Source organism: Trichechus manatus, unplaced genomic scaffold (genome assembly GCF_000243295.1).
Source record: "Trichechus manatus latirostris isolate Lorelei unplaced genomic scaffold, TriManLat1.0 scaffold00012, whole genome shotgun sequence".
NCBI lineage: Eukaryota > Metazoa > Chordata > Mammalia > Sirenia > Trichechidae > Trichechus > Trichechus manatus.
Genome location: NW_004443948.1, coordinates 13,111,785 through 13,128,489, shown reverse-complemented (window position 1 = coordinate 13,128,489; position 16,705 = coordinate 13,111,785). Strand labels below are relative to the sequence as shown.

Genomic DNA, 16,705 nt, shown 5'->3' with positions numbered 1-16,705 from the left:
TTGCTTGGCACACTCCATAGCTTTACATTAGAATCCTGGTTCCTTTGCTTGGCACACTCCATAGCTTTACATTAGAATCTTGGTTCCCCTCTCCTTAACTGCAGTCCCCAAACTAGAGGAAACTGGCAGGAACTGGTTTAGGTGCCATGTTGACATTCAGGATAACCTTTTAGGCCTCATACCCAGTAAATTCCCCACCTCTGGATAAAGTTTAACTGCCATTTTCTGAACACGCAATGCATGAAGTTATATAAACCCCACTGCGCCTGCATTGTATGATAAAGAATGTTGCTGATGTAACTTGTATGAACTTCCTACTTGTAAACCCCTTAAAAGTAACCTTCTTCCTCGTCCTTGCTGAGCAGTCTTGGCAGCAGCAGCCCCGACTATTTCCTTTCCTTGTGCAGTGAAATAAAGGCACCTTTCCACCCTCCCACCTGTCTCTCATTTATTGTCTGAGACGAGTCGCGCCAAGAGAACCTGGGGTTTCCACCCAGCCCCACTATCATGGGAAGACAGAGGTGCAGGGTGGGGAGCTCTATGACAAATAATGCCTCAGGGACTCAGGCTTACAGGGAGGTTCACCTTGTTATAGCTGCACTTGCTGTATCTGTAGCTGTACCTGGAATGTGTGGTAATGGCTACATGATGGTAAAAGAGAGTACTGGAGGCTCCTTCATTAGTATTTAATTTCTACTCACAGCCCCAGATGCTGAACTAGTCAAATAGGTCTGCCTAATAGCAAGGAAGCTGGCAAGCACACTCTTTCATCTACCCAGAAGGAGAGGCAAACAACAAACTAATGAGTATTTGTTATGTCTACCACAACTCACAACTTCTTCTCCAGCCTTGACCTCAACTCTGAACTCCTGACTCACATATCCAACTGCTTATTTGAATACTATACTTGGATCTCTAATAAGCATTTCAAAATTACATTGTCCAAATATGAGCCGGCCCCTGATATTTCCCATCCCAGATCTTCTCTTTTATCATGCCCTCAACTCAATTAATGGCAACTCCATCTTTATAGTTGCTCAGGGCAATAAGTTAAGGTAATCCTTGACTTTTCTCATTTTCTCTCAGGCCATATCCAATCTGTTAAAGATTCTTTTGCCTATTAGTTCACAGTATATCCAGAATCTAACCACTTCTCACCACCACCCCTGCTAGTATCTCTTCCCTGGATTATTGCAATAGCTTCCAATTGGTCTCCCTCCTTCTGCGATTGCCATCCTTCAGTGTGTTCTCAAAGCAAAAAAGCGTTCTGCTGAGAATCCTCTGATGTGTCCCAACTCCCTCAGTCAGACTATTTACAAGATGTGTAAGGTCTAACACAGTCTGGCTACCTGTTATCTCCCTGGTCCAATTTCCCGCAAATATCCTCTTTGCTCATTCTGCTCTAGCCACAGTGATCGCTTTGCTCTTTGTTGAATGCGTTAGGTATAGCCCCATCTTTGAACCCACCCAGTGGCTCCACAGAAGAAATGTCTGGAGAAATGCTTCTGTAAAGAGTAGAGTCAAGAAAACCCTATTGGGCAGTTCTTCTTTGTAACATACACGGTCGCCGTGAGTCAGAATCGATGCGACAGCAACAGGTTTTTTTTGGTTTTCGTATCCTTACCTTAGGTTCTTACTGTTTTGTCTGCCGAGAACAGCTTTTCTCCAGATACTTGTATAGTTCCTTACCTTGATTATTTTCAGTCTGTGGGAAACCTTCCCTGATCAGCCCATTTAAAACTGTAATCCCACTCCAACCCTCATTAATGCCTTTATCCCTTTCCTGTTTCATTTATTTTTTGAATAAGATTTATTACATTGTAGCATACTATATTTTTTTAATTTTGATTTTGTCTGTATTTACACTCCTAGAATGTACTCTCCAGAAAGGCACTGATTTTTGTTCAGTGCCTGTATCTCTAGTTTCATTAATGTCTATTAATAGGTAATCAGGAAAGATACAATTTCAGGGATAATAATGGTTTCAGTTATTCGAATCATAAAGACAGGGAAAAAGGAATTACAGATAATGTTCATTAAATGATCTAGAATATGTTTTAACGATAAAGTAGTCTTATTTTTATTGTGCATAAATCTAAAAAGAATCTGTTATCACCAACCAGAGAAGTATTTTTCCCATATTTCCTATTCCACTGTATTGTTGACTCCATTTCCCAAAACAAGAATTTCCACATGTAGTTCACTTTGCCATGTGACTTGAATACCTCTTAAAAGTACAGCTGGTTCATCTTTACCCCAATGCATAGATTATAAAACTTACTTCAGAGTGTCACTCTAATTCACATCATTACAGGAAAAAAATGTTTGATTTTCTTTCAAGGTCCCTACATCCCTGTCTACTTTTCTCACTATTTAAATGTCACGCTAATCTGCTAACTTATTCAGAAACAGTGCAAGCATGTATTAGGTTTATGCGGTCTGTGCTATAACTTCCTTCCTCCACACCTTTAGCAGTGATCTATTCCTCACACATCCGTTCTCCTAGGGGACTTTAAATCTTGGTCAATGAGTTCACGCTGAACAGGTATCAGGGTGTGCTGAACAAAGAAAACCATAAGGGGATACTGTGCAATCTGAGAATCAATGAGGGCTCAGTTATGCAAGGTGCTTTAGTAAACATGTTGCAAAAAAGAAAAACAAAGAAGTCACATAGAACCACCGACTTTAAGATAAGCTACATCAATATTGGTAATTTACTATAGATAACATAATTCTTTAATCATATCACAGGAGGAATTTGAAATACAGTAATTGATTTTATTTTGTAATAAATCTATTATTAAATATTAGACAGAATGATTTTTTTTCCGCCAGAAACAACAGGGAACTCTGTAGAATAAAAAAGCAGTTTAAAAAGGAGAAACAGGCATAAAAAATCCTGAAGTGACAAAGAAGTTCCTCTGGAAAGATACTACCTGATTGTTTTTTTTACAAACAATTTTTACTATAACATATGGAGATGTTGTAAACCTCGATTTATGATATAATTAAGTCCTACATAAAAGTGTTAACTCTAGGACAATAAAGTAGAAATTATAGTTTTCTTTTCCTACCTCCAAACTAAAAAGCATGTGTTTTTCTCACTTACTTTCATGTCAACATGGGGAAAACTGAAATATATTTAAAACATGAATTTTAAATGGGAGATAATGCAACCCTTTATTTAAAAGAATCTGCTTCATTTTTCCCTTTTCCTCTGGTGAAGAGGCATAGACTTAGACATACAAATGTTCCTGATGGTCAAATTAAATACTCACAGTTATTCTTTCATCTTTATCATCCAGTGGAGAGCCATCTTTCTTCCATGAAATGGTTGGTTCCGGATGGCCTCGCGGAGGCTGGCATTCCATCACCGCAGGCTCTCCCACTGCCACCATGACATCGGAAGGGTTTTGTCTGAAGTCATCCCGGAGAACTGTCAGAACAAGATTGAATCATTACACTCAACAGTGACATATACAATCCTCGTCTCTGAACTTCAGCAAAAGAGGCATTTATTATAATAAACCACTATGAAGAGCTATCTTAATACATCTTCGAGAATTTCTATCTACTTGCAGACATCCACAATTTAATAAAGATCTTTAGCCTTAAGCATACACAACAGGGATAATCTGATATTGTTCACAGGGCAATGGGCAAGTGTACTGTGCTGCCTAGTGCCCTTACAGTTAGCACTTGGCTTATCTTTCACTTGCATTTTATTTTCTGCCTACTGCCTACCTCTTCTTATCCATGCGTCTACTGAATGTTACTGAATCTTCCTTTTATTTATGTGACACGTGGAATTATGCTTTGTATAATTAAATGAATTACATAAAAAGGAGAATATTAAAAGTAAAATAAAGATACTTTCAAACATGCATTTAATGAGATATTTAAACATATTTCCAATTAGTGTATACGATTATATAATTGCGAAAATTTAAATATGTTCATTTTTAAAGCTTTAGACAAATTACATTCAAAATCACTGTCTGTATTCTCCCATCATTACTGAGGGATGGTATTAGAAGAAACCAATGATAACAACACCGCTACCAACTACACCATTTTTACATTTCTTTGAGTGGGTTTTTTCCTATATATTCTCTCATCTAATCCTTAATTAAACCTACTTAGGGTGAAAGATACTGTTAGCCCCATATATTATGGACCCTATTTTTTAGATGAGGAAATGATTCATTACTTTAGTCTCAACTGGATACTAAAATAATATTAACATGCTATAAAGCAAGGAGTATTACTTACTTTGTAACCGCTGGAATAAATTTGGAGAATAAATCATACATGCATTTCAAAAATTGTTCGCACATTAAATTATCTTCAGTACCTTGATAATATGTATATATATCATGGGTTACCTGGCATCAGCTAATTTTAGAATTAAATCAAAACTCTGTTATTTACTAGACAGGTAATCTGGAGCCCTATTTACAAAACAAAGATGGAGCTATGTACTTCAATACAAAGACTAACAAATGTTAGTTATCTTTCCCTGACCTCATTTTCTTGATCGAGTATGTAATAAAATGTTAACGATTTTAGTAACCTAATTTAAGGTGGTACTTAAAACATTTATTGATATGTTAAATGCATAGATTTGAAGTGATAAACATTATTAGTCTTTTATAATTTATTGGATTGAATATTTGATGCAATTTGGTATTAAAATGGATTTCTATCTGTTCCAGTGGTATTTAAAAATATTTCCATGGACGAAGCACTAGAAAGTAAAAAACTTATGCCCAAACTGTTACTTCAAAAGTCACTCTAAAATTTCCAAAACCTCCAACTTGCTTAGAGGTTTACCAAAATATGTTTTTTTCTTTTTCAATTCTTTGCTTTTCCTTCCTCCATACCAACTAAGAATGCATATACATCTGAGTAAGCCATAATATCCACTCAGACAAAAGCCTGTTATTTAATCTGCATACTGAGACAACTGGGTCACAATATGCCTATGATAATAGTGGAAAAATATTGCTTCATAGAAGAGACTTGTTACACTGGAAAAAATAATAAAAGAAAAGGAAATATGATCCCACCACACTGTTTTAATTTTAACTTCAATACTGTACACTATTTACTAATAAAGTATACAGACACAAAGGTAAACCTCGTTGAGTGCAAACTTCAGCTACTGTTATCCCATAATAAAGAAAAGAGTATGAAGACTTCCATTATTTATAGGCTTGCATTATTATTGGTTGTTAAGAATATACCACAAATGTCCCTGATGGAGCAAGTGAAAAGTGGGGTGCAGAACTCAAATTCTAGTAAAAAGATCAGACTTAATGGCCTGACTGAGACTGGAGGAACCCTGGCAAGCACGGCCCCCAGACTCTCTGTCAACCCAGAACTAAAACCATTTACCGAGGCCAACTCTTCAGGCAAAATTTAGACTGGACTATGGGACATAAAATGATACTCGTGAAGAGTGTGCTTCTTAGCTCAAGTAGATATATGAGACTAAATGGGCAGCTCCTGTCCAGAGGTGAGATAAGAAGGCAGAGAGGGTTAGGAGCTGGTTGAATGGACATGGGAAATCAGGGGTAGAAAGGAAGATTGTGCTGTCACAGTATACAGAGAGTGATTAGGGTCACATAACAATGTATGTATAAATTTTTGTACGAGAGATTAACTTGTATTGTAAACTTTCACTTAAAGTACAACAATAAAATAAAAGATTATACCACAAATAAACTGCAAAGTTTATAGAAAAAGCAAATGAATAGGCCATAACAAACAGTATGTGCATTTGCTGGATTATATTACTAATCTAAAATAACTCTTCTAAAAAATTTCAACACCCTTAACATACCCAAAGTTAAATTACTTTTCTAAAGAAAGTAAATAATTTGCACAATTTTTCTACTTGTGGAGCTTAAAACCAACTTTGTAACACTGTATCTTATTTACAAATTGAGATCATATCTCAAATAAACCAATGAATAATAAAGTCTCTTTCAAAAATATCAAAAGTCTAAGTCCTATAAATCAACTTTTTTCTTTTTCATTTACTATGTTATTTGGGCTTTTACAGTATTTAATGAAAAGCTAACAAAACGTAATCCACTAAAGATTGTTGCTTAGATAATACTCATGAAATTATTTTTTCAGCTGTAAAGCATAAAACTCTAGCATTACCTACGGCTACAGGCAACCCTGCATAAAGTTATGAGCTTAAGATTTTTTTTTTCTCTCTTCTAAAAAGCAATTTTTCTCTCTTGTACTTGTTATAAACATTTCCTTTAGGGAAAAAATTAGTACGTGTCAAATTATAAAATGATATGAACTTTTTGTTAAATTATCCAATTTTTTAAATTTATGTGTATATTTAAATAGTTAAAATAAAAATTGAATTCAAATGATTAGCAACATCTTGGCAGAAAAACCAATGACATCTGTAAATATTCCCAAAAGTAGAATTTTCTTAAGAAAAAAATCTCTCATTTTCTCCCCTAACACTTCTATTAGCAAACTGTATAAGTTTTGTTCAAATGTTTCTTGTTTTGGATAGTGTGAAATTCTAAAATTTGGAACTAAATTTTCAAAAATGGAAGTTTAATATTCATTTAAAAGACCAAACAACATATATGTTTCCAAGTCAAAACCACCTAAAAATGTTGTTAAACAAACCACAGCTCATCGTAATATCATAACAGTATTATATTACTTCCATGTCTTATATAGTTATATTTTACATTTACAAGTTGGTACACATAATTTGGATGAAAAGCTTTTTACTTTTTTTTTTTCACTCTAAACTAGAGAAAATACAAGCTTCATTGAATATTTGAATATTATGGGAGTTTTCTGTCTTTTTTTTAAACTAAAAATATTAGCTAAAATCCATTCTATAAAAACAAGACAAAAATAGAGTCATTTATCTTTCTGTACTGTTATATGTCAATTTTAGTATGATTCTCAAAATAAGTAAACAACTAGTAAAGCATGTCTGCCTTGAGCATCATGCTCTTTTAAGATTTAGCTATATGGGTTCAAACTGACCACAGCATCTCGAAAGTTTAGATAGGAAACTTGGGGGGCAGCGGGTTTATATTAATGGGAGAGGAACAACTCAGAAAAGGAGAGTGAGAATGATTGTACAACTCAAAGAATGTAATCAATGTCAATGAATTGTACATGTAGACACTGTTGAACTGGTGTATGTTCTGCTGTGTATAGTCTTAACAACTAAACAAAAAAAAATAAGTACCATATTTTTCACAAATAATGTGCCTACATAAATAACGCACCCACACATATATTGCAAGGAAATGATGAAATTGAGTAAAACCAAAAAGCAAACCCGTTGCTGTCGAGTCGATTCTGACTCATAATGACCCTATAGGACAGAGTAGAACTGCCCCATAGAGTTTCCAAGGAGCACCCGGTGGATTTGAACTGCCGACCTTTGGTTAGCAGCCATAACTCTTAACCACTGTGCCACCAGGGCTTCCTTGAGTAAAACAGTTCTGGCAAAATGAGTGCTTTATTTGCAAAAAATATGGTAAACATATTTTCAGAAAACAGTTCTAAAATTCAGTGATGACTTTACAACCTATTTAGGTAAGATTGAGAGAATAGGGAGACAAAGCAGAAAACTAACTGATAAAAAGAAACTATTTCAAATATTTTGGAAGTTTTAGTACTTGTAAAACACTCTTTAAAAGCATTGTAGGAAATTTTAGAACTGAAAAAAACATTACATTATAGAACAGGAAGAGGTCTTGGATAACATGTAATTCCATAAATAGAGGCAACTGAGTCCCAGGAAACTGCCACCAGGCTGTGTTATTTGTCAGGAAGAGACTAGGGACAGCAGAACAGGTTATCCTGATTTCCAGGGCTGTGCTTTTTTTTTTTTTTTAAACCATGTCACCATTTTACAGTAAAATGCAATTGTCCAATCTAACCCATTGTATTTTCCACAAATTCACTCTATATGGCAGAAGGCTTGACTTATGGTGACTGTGCATCACAGCAGTGCAGCCAAGCGACATTATCCAATCTTGGTAAAACTCAAATGCTCCGAAAATTACTTCTGTTCCCCAGTCATGTGAAATACAATGCCTTCAACTTCATGAAATGCAGAATCTCAGTGCAGTTAGGGGTCTGACAGATGTGTGGTCCAAACATTTGGCTTTAGAAATTAATAAATTAAGACTTCTACGGGTAGGGTCCTATGAATGAGAACTCTGGACAATGAATAAGGAAGACCAAAGAAGAACTGATGCCTTTGAATTGTGGTGTTGACGAAGAATATTGAATACACCACGGACTGCCAGAAGAACAAACAAATCTGTCTTAGAAGAAGTACAGACAGAATGCTTCCTGGAAGCATGGATGGCAAGACTGTATCTCATGTACTTTGGACATGTTATCAGGAGGGACCAGTCCCTGGAGAAGGACATCATACTTAGTAAAGTAGAGGGTCAGCAAAAAAGAGAAAGATGCTCAACGAGATGGACTGACACAGTGGCTGCAACAATGGGCTTACACATAGCAACCACTGTAAGGATGGCGCAGGACCTGGCAGCATTTCATTCTGTTGTACGTAGGGTCTCTTTGAGTCAGAACCGACTCGATGGCACCTAACAATGACAAAAACATGGGCAGGGTCACATACAATGATAATATTAATAATATTATAATAATGTATAATAATAATGTTAGTAATGGCTGACATTTATTGAACATCTACTGTGCAAGGAAACACATCAAGTATTAACTCATTAAATCTTTGTAAAATCCTATGATGTATTTATTAGTTTCATTTTACAAATGCAGATAATGAGGCCCCCAGAGTAATTAGGCCAAGGACTTAGTAGCAGAGCTGGAGCATAGATTCTAGCTCTCCAGTATGTAAAGAACTCTTCTCTATCAAGTTGCTCAGCTCTCTGGTCTTAATCTCTTAACACAGTGTTCACGATTCAAAATACATAGTTACTATGTTATAATGGATAGTTCAGCCTTTTTCCATTGGAACAGAAGTCAGATAAGACATTTCTAGGATGGTCAAATGGCTATCCTAGAATATATCCTGTTTTCTTAGACTTTCTCAGATTTTTCTTGGTTTGGAGGCCATAACAAACTTTCAGTGGTGTATAGAGAATTACGAATTCATCATTCAGATGGCATATGATATGCTGCCTCATATCAATAATTCTTCTCTTTTTTTTACAACAAAATAACTGAAAAAGCTATACAATAATACACTTTTTGTTAAATATGGCATTTTAATTAGAAGTGGGCATCTTGGGAAAAACTGTGAGAGATAATATGCAGTCCTGGGATTGTAACTTCTCGTTAAAAAACTAGTTTGTCAATGAAACCTTACAGCAAGTGTAAGTAAACTCCTGTAGACTGGTAAAAGGAAAAAAAAATCAATGAAGCTCTTAAAAATACAGTATACTAAAGCAGAAAATAAATGAGGAAGTATATTCCCAAAGACAACAACTTTATAGATGCTCAGAAACAACATGTCTCTATTACAATGTATCATTTTAATTGTTTTCTAAATTTAATCACTTACTTAGTTTACAATTTTGACCAGAGAATATATTACTTACTTCTATGATAAGTCTAGTTCTCTGTTTAAAAACCAACTTACATGTTACATAAATACTATTTCTTTTCAAAATAACTATAATTATTTAATTTCATATATCTAAACTAAGCATAGATTCCCTGGGTGGTACAAACTGTTAACTGTTCTGCTGTTAAATGAAAGGTTGGCAGTTTGAGTTTACCCAGATGAACCTTAGTAGAAAGGCCTGGTGATCTACTTCTGAAAAATCAGCCATTGAAATCCCTATGAAGAACAGTTCTATTCTAACATGCACGTGGTCATCAGAAGTTAGAATCAACCCGATGGCAACTGGTTATATTGAGCACATAGTCTTTGCCTGGCACCTATGCTGATACCAGTCCTCCTTACACTAAAGTTTATGTTGATGTTTGTCAAAAAGCAATATTAATATCCACCTTCTCAGGAAAGAGTGCTACAACTGGTTTTCACTGCAGGTTATTTTCTATATTTGGGGAAATGGATAATAAGAAAGTGTATCATAAAATTTTCTCTAACTGTTTACATTTACATTTTACTTCACAGCATTACTTTTCCAGAAGAGCACAGAATTATCAATGTGTTCAAATGTGTTCAAAATTCAGAAATATTTCTTCATATAAAAACTCCATACTTTAAAAAACATTCCACCAAATAGGACTATTGTACAAAAGACATTTTAACCCACCTATAAGGAAAAAAAAATGGTAATGTATATAATAATACTCCATCTGCCTTACACCACCACCTTCTAAACCTAAGGAACTTGGTTCTTATTAAAGGATGCAAGAAAACATCAATTCTGTATAAAGGTATGATTTAATGGTGACTTGTTTCCTAAAGCCCTGCTATTTACTGAGTTCATCTGACATTGAATAGAACTATGGATCCTCTTTAATAATTATGCCACTCTTCTACTTGCATTTTTTTTTTATAGTTTGCAACTTATTTTATTTTTCATCCTTAAATTATGCTTTGGTTAAGATCCTAGCAGAAAATATGCTAATGAAAGCACTTACTTTCTTAATTACTAGAGTTGTTAAAGATTTCACAAACTTCTTATGCTATACCCTAGAAAAGCAGCACATTCCTCCCTCTCTCCCCCAAAAATAAAATCTTAAAGAAGTTATATAGTATAGATGGATGTTATGCAACATTAACCATCTAATATGAAGTAATGAATAGAGGGCAATACAAATAGAATGAGAGGCTATCACGGGGATAACAGTAATTAGTAGCAGGATTTTTTGTTTGTTTCTTTAAACAACATATGATGGACAGGGTTTCCCCACCATTGATGTTATCAACAATTTCATCCTACTTGGATCAACAACCCAGGTCCATGGAGGCAAGAGTTAAGAAATCAAACAACGTATTGCATTGGGAAAACCTGCTGTAGAAGACCTTTTCAAAGTTTTAAAAAGTAAAGATGTCACTTTGATGATTAAGGTGCCTCCTACCCAAGCCATGATCTTTTAAATTGTTTCAGATGTATGCAAAAGTTGGATAATGAAAAAAGAAGTCAGAAGAATTGATGTGTTAGAACTGTGGTGTTGGCAAAGAATATTGAATATATGGTGGACTTCCAAAAGAATGAATGAATTAGTCTTAGAAGAAATACAATCAGAATGTTCTTTAGACATGGGTGTGGCAAGACTTCAACTTGCTTACTCTGGACAAGTCATCAGAATAGACCAATCACTAGAATAGGACATCATGCAGCTAAAATAAAGGGCAGATGAATATAAGGGAAATCCTCAATGAGATGGATTGACACAATAGCCACAATGTTGCTGTTTTTGTTGTTAGGTGCCATCAGGTCGTTCTAACTTATAGTGACCCTAGGTAAAACAGAACAAAACACCGCCCAGCCCTGTGCCATCCCCATGATAGTTGTTATGCCTGAGCCCATTGTTGTAACCACTGTGCCAATTCATCTCCTTGAGGGTCTTCTCCTTTTTTGTTGACCTTCTACTTTACCAAGCATGATGTCCTTCACCAGGGACTGGTCCCTCCTGATAACATGTCCAAAGTGCATGAGACAAAGTCTTGCCATCCTTGCTTCTAAGGAACATTCTGGCTGTTCTTCTTCCAAGACAGATTTGTTCACTCTTCTGGTAGTCCATGGTATAGTCAATATTCTTCGTCAACACCGTAATTCAAAGGTATCAATTCTTCTTTGGTTTTCCTTATTCACTGTCCAGCTTTCACATGCATATGAGACAACTGAAAATATCATGGCTTGGGGCAGGCGCGTGTTAGTCCCCAAAGTGACATCTTTGCCTTTTAACATTTTAAAGAGGTCTTTTGCAGCAGATTTGCTTGATGCAATGCATTATTTGATTTCTTGACTGCTGCTTCTATGGGTGTTGATTGTGGATCCAAGAAAAGTGAAATGCTTGACAACTTCAATATTTTCTCTGTTTATCATGATGTTGGATTAAGACGGATTGACACAATAGCCACAATAATGAACTCAAACATCCCAATGATTTTGAAGATGGTAATCTTTCATTCTGTTATACACTAAGGTTGCCAAGAGTAGGAGCCAACTCTAGGGCAACTAACAACAACAACACGATGGAAAGCAAGCTCACCTAAACACAACTGTATGCCTCTGGGATCTGCTGCATTACAGCAGTTGGGTATATCATCCCTGGTCTTTTAAGGGGAAGAATTATTTCAAGATTGGGTCAAAGTTTAAGCCACATTCCTATTTTGCAGAAACATGGACACCACAGCACTTCCGAAGAAAGTCCTTCATGGCTATCTGCAGCTTAACATATCATGATTTAATTATTTCACTTCTGGATTCATGTGAGCACAGGGTACTCTACAGTGTTTATTACAATGGCTCTAACTCATCAAAGGGAGAGTAAGTTTAGCACACTAGGTTTAGGTTAAAATCTGTTATGCATTACAGAGTAAAGTGTACATCAATATGGATCAACATTTGAGCAGACTTTTAAGTCTGGTAGAACATAAAGAAAAATTGCTCCAAAGTAAGTCAAGTTGCTAAAATCATATGTTCTACTTAAAGACGTCAGCAGCATACTACATGTTTGCATTTAATAGACTTTAAATGAATTTATTAATGAAAAATGCAGCATTTATAAAACACCATCCTACATGGTATTATTTGAGGGTATGTTTATTTATGAGGCAGAAAACAGAAATCAGGATTTCAGAATCACAACACATTCTTCCAGTATGCTGTATATTCTGATTTTAATAGGTGTATTCACTCTTGACTTAGTTATTTCCATGCAAAACAGAGAATTTTACACTTTAACTTGATAGGGTTATTATGAAAGCTAATCATTTAATGTTTATACAGGACTTGCCATTAATAAGGTATATTACATCTGCAAAGAAGTATTACTATTAGTCAGTATGTAAGGAATTGCCAAATTTCTCAGCTGCCAGTACAAATGGAAAGGAGGACAAAGAATGCCATTGATGAGGGTTTCTAAGTGCCAGAGCAAAAGTCACACTCAGGAGTAGTCTGGCAGGGTTAAAAAAACACAGACAGAATGAGGATATCTGAGCTATGGGACCATGATTGGAGTAAGACAGCCACGTGTTCTTTTTTTTTTTTTTTTAAATAAAACCCAACATTCTGTTTAATGCCCTGCACTGAGAGTCCTTGATCAAAGGAATATATTTATGCATTTATTGTCTGCTCTTGTACCGAGATGTCGGCTGCATGAGAATAGAGAATTTGTCTTGATTACTTCTATACCTCCTTCATCCAGAACAATGCCTAAGACATAGCAGGCACTCAGTAAATGTTTATGCTACACCTTCTATGTGCCAGGTATTAGATATGAAATGGTAGCTAAACCTGGCATGAGTCCTGTGCTCACGGTGCTTAAGTATATGGGGGTAAACCAAAAAACCAAATCCATTGCAGTCGATTCGATTCCGACTCATAGCAACCCTGTAGGACAGAGTAAAACTGCCCCATAGAATTTCCAAGGAGCAGCTGGTGGATTCCAACTGCCAACCTTTTGGTTAGCAGCTGTAGCTCTTCACCACTGCACCACCAGGGCTCCACATATGGGGATAGGCAGAAAAAATTCAAATAAACATAGGTAAGTATACAACCACAATTGTGATACATGCATGAAGGGAAAGAATATGATGCTGTGTGAGAGAGTAATAAGGAACATAATTTAGACTGGGGGTGAGGAAATTCTGGGGAAGTAACAATTAAGCCAAGATCTGAAAAATGAGTAAAAATTATCCAGGGAAGTGCATTGCAGGCAGAGGAAATAGTACAAATTGAGGAAAAAACTCACTACACTAACAGAACTTTAAAGGATATGGTCCCTGTGTGGTGGGACAGACAAGAGAGCAATACAGCACAATGCTGGCAAAGGAGATAGAGGCCAGATTTGCTGCACGCTGCAGTCAAGTGAAAGGGCTGGCTTTTATTTTAATTCCAATGAGAAGCCACTGAAGTTTCTTTTTTAAATAGACTTGTTTATTGTGGTAAAATGTACATAGCCAAATCTACCATTTTAACCATTTTTGAGTATACAATTCAGTAGCATTACATATAATCACAATGTTGTATAACCATCACTGCTATCTATTTCCAGATGGGTAAACAAAAACTCTATATCCATACAACAATAACTCCCCACTACCCTCTCCACCCCTTCCCCAGGTCCTGGTGACCTCTATTCTACTTTCTGACTCTATGAATTGGCCTGTGCTAGAAAACTCATATAAGTGGAATCATATTGAAGGGTTTTAGGCAAAGGAGTATCATAACGGGATTATCATATTTGAATGTTCATTATTGCCACTCTGTGAGTGAAATTAGAGGGCAATAAGGAGGCAAGTGGAGAGAAAGATTAGAAGGTTATTACAGTAATTAAAGAGTGATAGGATGATGGTTTTATACTATTATGATGATATTGGATTTGGCACAAAAGAGGATAAGTTTGTGGTTAATTTTGGAGGTAAAAATCAAAATGACTTTGTGACTGATTGAAGTTAATAAAGAGAAAATTGTCAACATTGGAAACTAGGATTCTTATTTGAGTAACAGAATAGGAAGGTGTCATTTTTAAGGTATGAGAGGATAGATGACAATATACAAGTAAATCTTCCCTTGAGGGAGAATAGGAAAACACAAAAATGCTTTATTTTTAAAAAAGAAAAAAACATAGTTTGAAAGTATAATATAAAAATTATTTCATTAATTAATTTTAAAATATTATGTCTTCAAATTCTGCCCATTAGTATTTAACCCAAGATTACTTTTTACCTATTTAGACCTTTGTGCTATTATACTTCAAATTTTAAAACAACTGATAATATACCTTAGTCAATTAATCTACATTATAATTGTTAAGATGGCAAATTTTAATTAGTTTGGTCATATATCGCATACTTTTTAAAGACTGATGAAAAATCAAACTGATATATTTTGATTATATATATGTGTGATGTATATATATATATATACATGTGATTTCATGTAACTGTGAAATTTTGTATATATATGACATGTATATGACCACTGATCCCTGATATATTATGATGACATCCACATTTAGCAGCAAATTGTAGTAAAAACTCACAAAGTCATTTATTTTGGAAAATATGACAGCTGAAAACATTATGGGACATTTGCCAGGACTCCATAAATTAAGCTTAACTTACTATTTAATTTGCTATGTAGTTTATTTTTATTCATTGGGTATAATTGTGAGGTAACCTCAGACATTCAATCTTCAAAGACGGATTTGGAAAAGTTCTTAATAACATACTTGAACAGACAAAAATGTGCACAGTTCAACAAAAATTGTCTCCCCAAAACAAAAAGCTAGTAATTTTCTCATTTTTGAAAATTTCTGTTCACTGAATATCTACTGTATTTCTAAACACAGATATTGTAATTTCTGAAGAAAATGTGGATTAACACGAGTAATGGCCAGAAAGTATTAGAGAATCTATGACATCATAAACGAAAAAAGCCATTGCCGTCGAGTTGATTCCGACTCATAGCAATCCTATAGGACAGAATAGAACTGCCCTATAGAGTTTCCAAGGAGCACCTGGTGGATTTGAACTGCCAGTCTTTTGGTTAGCAGCCATAGCTCTTAACCACTATGCCACCAGGGTGTCCATAGCATCATAAATGTTATTATATAATAAGAATAATCAGAAAATTTACACTTGTCAGAACTTAGAAAATCCCTAAAGCATATGTAAAATACTCTGGGATCATGCTGAACTCCAAAATTCTTAAGATTTTATTTCTGAGTCACTTATTCATTCATTCAATAAATGTATGAGGCATTGTGTTTACTCAAGGCACTTATTTCAAGCTCTCTCTCTATCTCTCATCACAGAATGTTTTGTTCCATTGAAACTATAGACAAGTCTAATAAGCAAAGCGGAGTCCTAGAGGTATAGTGGTTAAGAGCTCGGCTGCTAACCAAAAGTTCAGTGTTCAACTCCACCAGCCGCTCCTTGGAAAGCCTATGGGGCAGTTCTACTCTGTCCTATAGGGTCGTTATGAGTTGGAACCGACTCCACCGCACCTAACAACAACAATATGCAAAGCAGATAAAGGAGATATACTTTTATTTCCCCATCTGGGGCTGTCCTGCAGAAGAACCCAGGGCTAGTGCTTTTTGGAATGGGGTTTGAAAGCTACTAGTAAGAAACAATAACAAGAAATGAGAATGACAACATCTAGCTCAATTGGTATAACACAGCTTATAAAGACAATGCTCTACATTCTACCTTGGTGAGTAGTGTCTGGGGTCTTAAAAGCCTGTAAGCGGCCATCTAAGATACTCCACTGGTCTCATCCCTTTGGGAGCAAGGGAGAATGAAGAGAACAGGATACAACGAAAAGATTAGTCCGAAGGACTAATTGTTCACAGCTACCAAGGCCTCCACCGGACTGGGTCCAGTACAGCTAGACGGTGCAGGGTTACCACCACTGACTGCTCTGACCAGGATCACAACAGAGGGTTCTGGACAGAGCTGAAGAAGGATGTAGAACATAATTCTAACTCACAAAAAAAAGACCAGAGTTACCAGCCTAAAGGAGACTGGAGAAACCCCGAGAGTATGGCCCCCAGA

General features: G+C 35.7%; 1 protein-coding gene across 4 annotated transcripts in view; it reads right to left on the bottom strand.

Moving 5' to 3' along the window:
* Positions 1–16,705, bottom strand: part of ROBO1 (roundabout guidance receptor 1) — a 1,063,338-nt gene that overhangs the window by 148,060 nt on the left and 898,573 nt on the right. For all 4 annotated transcript variants that reach the window (XM_004371339.1, XM_004371340.1, XM_004371341.1 and 1 more), the window contains one exon: positions 3,279–3,436. In XM_004371339.1, coding sequence (XP_004371396.1) covers positions 3,279–3,436 — 158 coding nt within the window. The remainder of the gene's footprint in view (positions 1–3,278; positions 3,437–16,705) is intronic.